The following is a 6,715-nucleotide window of genomic DNA, read 5'->3' on the forward strand; positions in this document are numbered from 1 at the left end:
AGCCTTATAAAACTAATGTATCTTCTCAGAAGGAAAGGTTGGGATGATATTGTTTATAAGTGATCCAGAAGAAATATATTAGGAAGTCTTGCTGATTCCTTTTTTTTTTTTGGCTCTGAGTGAAACACATTGTATATATTGCATCTTACATTCAAATAGCTTTTTTGTCCTTTTTGAGTCTCCTCTTTTGGCCTGTTTGGAGACAGATGTCTTAGTCATGAGCACTCTAAATCAGCTTGAGTTTAGACTTCTGATATTAAGGTCCTGCATTGCCAGATGCCACAGGTACATTAGAGGGGGATACTTCTCACCTAATATGAGAGAATTAATCGAAGAATGAAACATTAAATGGCACTTTATAATGCTGTAGAAGGATGAGCATCCCAGACCAGTCATCCTTTCCTATCTAAGTCAGTTAAATCAATGTTTTCCCCCCATTGACTATAGTGAGACTCTGGATAACTAAATTAATGAGACACATAACTTTCAGGCAATAAGATGAATCTGGGCCCATGTGGCAATTTATAATCAATGAAGACAAGGTATGAAAACAGTCAAGAAATTACTCACCCACCTCTACTGTACCTCTGAGCCAGCAGTAAAGATCACCTCTCTAAATCATAATTTTTCAACTATCAGCAGTTTCATATGTACTGATCTGGATAGTTGTTCTCATTGGTATTAAACCATCTCCAGGGCTTGTCACTGATACCTACACCATATCTATAGTATAGGGTATCACATTGCAACCAAGCTTTGGGCTCAAGAGTAAATATTGTGCCTTAAAATGAACTATTCCCCTCTCCAGCTCTAAAATCTTGATAAGGATCCTAGACCTCATAGTCATCACATCTACCTTTAGACATCTGCAATGTAAATATCTATATATAAGCAAGTTGTCCAGGCTCCTTGATAACCAAAGGAGACAAATAGGGGGTTGTATTTTACAGCTGGTAGATATTCAGCTGAATGTCTAAAATTGGACTAATTCTCTTCCTTGACTACAAAAAGAGCTAACTATAACTTGTTCAGCTCTAAGTATCTGTAACAGATATTTAAAGGCGGATGAGATTAATTTTGCTTCCTCAGAGGGAAATTTTGAGAACTTGGTGATGTCTGGCCAAGTTTTTAGGGGAAGAAAAGGGCACATCCCTTCTTAGGGGATGTCGTCACTCCAGCCATCCTCTCTGGCCCCTACACATTGGATGTAGCCTTCATTTTATAGTTGACACAGAAAGGCACAAACCAATGGACTGACCAAACTCCCATTCCTCTATCTATAACTCAGTTGGTCTCAAGAGGATAGATCAGCAACCGCTTTCTCATGTTTTTCCTGGGACAGCTGTTGCTGGGAGAGATTCACACCATTTCTATGGACTGACAGTCCTAAAGTTCCCTTACACCGCCACACTTGTAGTTTTAAAATACAGCTTGTGTGAGGTAAATCAGTCCTAAGATGCTAATGCTTAACCATTTGTCTTCTTGGACTTCATGAGCCTGATTTGAACCTTTGGGATAACTTGGAGAGCAGGCAAAAGATGTCTTGCCTCCCTTTTTATGTTTGAGATCTCTCTGGTAGCCAAGGATTTGTTCAAGTAACTGAAGGGTTACATGCAACCTGTCAGCTGTGGTGTGAAGGGCTGTTTTGTCACCCAGGTGTGGCTGTGACTTGGAGGTCTTGGCAAGCACCTCTGCTATCCCATTCAGCGCAAAGCAGCAGTTGAAAGGTCAGGGTCTGGCCACCCTTCTGAAGTTGAAATACGTCAGACATTTTGCATCTGTCTTTGTCACTCCTCCCTTTGGGCAGATATTGCTGGGGCAGAAGTACAACACCTCTGTTGACTGGTGGTCCTTTGGTGTCCTCCTGTATGAGATGCTTATTGGGCAGTCTCCTTTCCATGGCCAAGATGAAGAGGAGCTTTTCCAGTCTATCCGTATGGATAACCCGTTCTACCCTCGCTGGCTTGACAAGGATGCAAAGGACATTTTGGTGAAGGTAAGAATTACCATCCGGCAAACAAAAGTCCTTTTGTGAGAACTGTCATCTTTGATTTGTGCATCTTCAGCTGCTGTTCAGAGAAACAAATTTAGTGTTGTAGGACCGGAAAGAGTCACCTTCTTCTCTGTGGACCTCAAAGCACACCTGACCTAAGTCATAAGGCCATCTTTGTGTCTTCTTTCTCCTGAGCTTTGATGATGACTCCTCACATATGGAAAGTAGGATCACAGGGTATCACATACCAGCAGAGATCAGTTTCTTTGCAGAGCAATCCTTTAGGTGCAAGGCATGTTAAATCCTGGGAAAGATACTCTGCCAGGCTTCAAACTAAGGGTTACAAGTGACTTCCTTGGAAATTCTGGGTGTGAAGCAGTTCTTGTGCCTCTGAAATATGAGGACATCTGGGGTAGATTGCTTTGGTGTTCAGCTTGATTTTTATGAGAGAATTTTTTACATGTTTGCACTGAGCTGAAGAGCAGGTTGACAAAGCCTGAGCTGTGTCCTGAAGTGGCAAAGCCCACTGAAACTAGTAGCACCATGTCATCTGCATTTTTGGCCCTTTTAATCTCCTATGTAGGAATGTCCATGGGCAGGGACACCTTCCACTGGACCAGGTTGCTCAAAGCCCCATCCAACCTGGTCTAATTAATGGAGAAAAACAGGCACCTTAGGTGCAAATCATCCGACCAACTTTACAGGGCAGGCAGGTTGGAACTAGATGAACTTTAAGGTCCCCCTTCCAACCTAAACCATTCTCTGATTCTATGAATTATAAAGGATCAGATACAGACACTCCAGTTGTCCAAAGGTATAGGAGATTAATGCAACTCCGCATAGGCTAGGCTAGTTTTTTCACAAATTATGCTTATATTTCAACAGTAAAAAAATTCCTGATAACAAGAAGTTGTCCAAACAAAAGCTTGCAAGTGTGATGCAGATATTTCACCTGTGTAGTTGCATATTTGCAAACTCAGACATGTATATTGTTGCCCCTGTAGCAAACTTGTCCTCTCTCTGCTGCAAAGGAAAAATATGGTCAAGGTCTCTCAGTTTTGGCCTATTAGGCTAAGAATCCGAACTGGTTCCCTAATGAGAAATTTTGTAAGTTAGAATAGTCTTCACACTCTCACCAACCGTGGTTGAGTTTGAAGTCTGAGACCCTATCTGGTAGTTCTGTCCTAATGAATATACTGTTATTGGTAAAAGACTAAGGTATTTATGTTCCTTCAACATTCTAGCTTTTTGTGAGAGAACCTGAGAGGAGACTGGGAGCAAGAGGGAACATCCGCCAGCATGCCTTTTTCCGGGAAATAAACTGGGAGGCTTTAGAAGAAAGAAGGATGGAGCCTCCTTTCAAACCAAGAGTGGTAATGATGCATCTTCTTTCATTTCCCCTCATCTCATGTCTTTCTTTTCTTGAGTCATTCATTCCCTAAATATTTAAACCCTCCAGCTAGCATTAAAACAAAGCCAGGACCCATAGTAATGTTGTAAACACATTTATTTAGGGGCACTGTCCAAAATCTTCAGCCATGGGTCTTTAATATCAGAGACCTCAAAGCCTGTTTATATTCATGGAGTCAGCATTTTAAAAGTGGATAAATGTCTGCTTCACACTGGAACAAACCATTTTAGGCACCAAGTTAAGGCTTTCAAAATACCCTCAAACTTTTATGGTTATCTTCTGAAGTTGCTCTGCACATGCAACTTCTCTATCTAAAAGTAGATGGAGGACTTTGGTGTTGGGCAGTCAGAATGGAAAGTGTTTACTCTTACTTACATGTCCAAATGCAGGTTAAATTGTTCACAGGCTGTCTGGTATCAGATACAAGCAGCTGGAACCATATACAGTTTGGATCTGCCACAGCCTCCAGTCATTGGAAAGACAATTGTGGACTATGCACCTCTATTGGCTGGGATGCCTTGCTTGGTCATCATGACTACTCCTTTGGTGGCTATAAACGCAGGTCTGGCATGCCCACACCTGAGAAACCACAAATTACTCGTTATTTTCTCAGTTACCATAGCAGGGGTCTGGATGACACTTAAAACACCTTAACCACATAAGTGCAACCCATTCTGTGATTATCTTTCACTGCACTGTGGAAGGTAAAGAAGGAAAAGCAGTTCAAGTAACCATGTGGTTGGCTAAGTCAGGACTGTTAATAACAGTCCTATTAAACTATTAAAGTCCTATTAATAACAATAATATAATTTAATTTGACAAGTGCATCATACTTTCATTTTACAGTCTTCAAAAGTGTCATTTACTTGATGGGTCCAGTCCCCTGTATTACAAAGCTGTAACATCCCCGCCTGGCAGAACTCATGGATCACAGGCTCAGTGCCTCCTGTGTAATATTTATTTCCATTACTACTTCAATAAGATGGTAATAAGCAAGTGTTTCATGCTTGTTGCTGGATATTAAGAGCTCAGACAGAAGTTCGCTGCAGTTTGACAGGTTACTGTGCATCGTTTGGGCTGGATTAACTTAATCATTGTGCAAAAAGCCAAGAGCAGATGCATTGGGGGTTCCCTGGCTGAACTGAGCTTGCTCCCAACTGGTTGAGCTGAGCCCATAGGAAGCAGCCCAATAGGGCCAATACCATTGTAATGAGGATCTAAGTATTAGTGGTTTGACATCGAATTTTTTTTTTTTTCTTTTTCTTGAAGAAATCTCCGAGTGACTGTAGCAACTTCGACAAGGAATTCCTAAATGAAAAACCTAGACTGTCCTGTGCCGACAGAGCACTGATTAACAGCATGGACCAAAACATGTTCAGCAACTTTTCTTTCGTGAACCCTAAAATGGAGAAAATATTTTCCTGAGGTCTGCCTTACTGAAGGAATTCTCTGTAATTGTTTGAGTAACACTTTGTCAACTGAAGACTGTGCATGGTTGTTTTTATCAAGAACCCACCAGAAAAACAAGTCAGTGAAAGTTTGTATCATGCCTCTGGTTCCTCTGTAAGAAAAAAAGCAAGTATATTTCAGCTTCTGGTGATGTCAGTGCCCATTTCTGCAATGATCAACTAGGCCTGCCTTCTTCTGAAGGACAAGTGGTTTGCTCAAGGCCTGAGGGCATCTGGGAAGACTTCAGGCTGGATGCTTTGGTAACCTCTGCTTGTACGTGTGCAGAAATGTACATGTGTGCTCAGGAGTTTTGAAGAAGCAATTTAACTCCCTACACACTTTAAAAATAATGTTCACAGGTGTTAGAATTCAATTTTGGAATTGGGACAAAGAAACTTTGCAGATGCCCATTCCAGCATTTGTACATCTCAATCAGAGGCCCCGGAACTAAGGACTCAACTCCGAAGGAGGATCGTTGCCGTGGCAGAAAACCAGTGGTTTATACTTCGTACTTGAAGGATGGGAAGCTGCAGACCAGCAGAAAGCCTCGAGAAGCCCTCTTCTAAAGCTTTAACCAACCTCGCACACGCCAGGCTCAGAGCAAAATCTGGACTGAGCTTTCTGGAGTTTTATCCTAAAACTGCATGAGAAAGATGGAAGAGTTTTCCTCCAGCCATTGTTTAAGCATCATAAAACTAGTCTTCCAGTCTCAGCATTGGTATGTTTTACTTGAAGGTAATCAGTCCTTGCAAAGGCCGATATACTTTATATTGCTCTAAATGATGTTCCAGCTCTTTGGCATGCATGGTGGACGTAGGTCAACGAGCTGCACCCAACAGTCACAGGGCAGGACAGCACATCGGGTGAGGTCTCCTTCACCTCGTGACATTTTGCTGTGTGTTCTGTCCCTTTGCAACCTGTGGAAATGTAGATGGGTTTAAAAAAAATATTTTTTCTTCAATCCTTTCGTCGTGGGAGCCTTTTAAATAAAGATGCACTGCTTTCTGAGTTTGGAGAGATGTACAGCCACCCGGTTACTGCTTGTCACTGAGATACCAGTTAAATACTGGCTCAAAATCAAGTCAAACCCCAAACAGAGGATTCTGGAATAGCTTAGACTTAAGCAGTCACCCAAGTTGGTGGTAAGCTCTAATTGAAGTGTATACATGTGGAGCATCATTGCATCAACCCCTCTAGTCCATGGAGAATAGACGCTCTAGAAGGTGAGTCATCCCAAAATGAGGTTCCCTGCAGAGGTGCTTTTCTGGCTCTGGTGGACCTAGTTGTCAACTTGGACCTTCCAACAGGACGAATGCAGCCTTGCAGGCAGCACTGGGGTATCGTTGGCCATGGCTGCAGACACCAAATCCTGCAGGACCAAGAGCAGAAGTGCCTAACGTCGATGTGAAAAGCAGAGCATCCTGAAAAGGGTTTCAGTCCAGTGACTCTCATTGAAAACCTTGTTTGTGCTGTATGAAATGCAGGGGGCATCTGTGCTCACAGTTTGTGCAGCTGGTCGTCATGTTTAATTAGAATGATTAGCATGAATTTTTTAAATGCCAGTGCTGTTTGTACAGTTTAATAAAATGTTGTGTACAATGGGAAAGCGGGTGTTGAAGTGATTAAATAGGGACAAAGAACAGAGGTGCTTAGAAAAAGCCATTAAAATGGCTCTGCGCTTCCTGGGGCATGTTCCCCAGAGGAATTTCAACCCATAAATACACAGGATCAGCAAACATTAGCACAACTGTAACTACTCCACAGATCAGTATCTTAAAAAAAAAGGATTTGGTGCTGTGCAAAGGTATCCAAGGAGAGAGTAAAATGTTCCTTTTCACTACCAGAAGTCGACACAGCTGTAA

The 6,715-nt window shown here is 42.0% G+C and overlaps 1 protein-coding gene across 2 annotated transcripts in view; it reads left to right on the forward strand.

Moving 5' to 3' along the window:
- PRKCQ (protein kinase C theta) overlaps positions 1-6,456 on the forward strand; it is a 45,063-nt gene extending 38,607 nt beyond the window's left edge. Inside the window, exons 15-17 of one of the 2 annotated variants that reach the window (XM_074144546.1) lie at positions 1,808-1,996; positions 3,238-3,366; positions 4,674-6,456. In XM_074144546.1, the coding sequence (XP_074000647.1) occupies positions 1,808-1,996; positions 3,238-3,366; positions 4,674-4,829 (474 nt within the window). In that variant the 3' untranslated portion in view covers positions 4,830-6,456. The remainder of the gene's footprint in view (positions 1-1,807; positions 1,997-3,237; positions 3,367-4,673) is intronic. The other variant, XM_074144547.1, reaches the window with a different exon arrangement.
- Positions 6,457-6,715: the final 259 nt, after the last annotated feature.

Source organism: Numenius arquata, chromosome 2 (genome assembly GCF_964106895.1).
Source record: "Numenius arquata chromosome 2, bNumArq3.hap1.1, whole genome shotgun sequence".
Taxonomy (NCBI): domain Eukaryota; kingdom Metazoa; phylum Chordata; class Aves; order Charadriiformes; family Scolopacidae; genus Numenius; species Numenius arquata.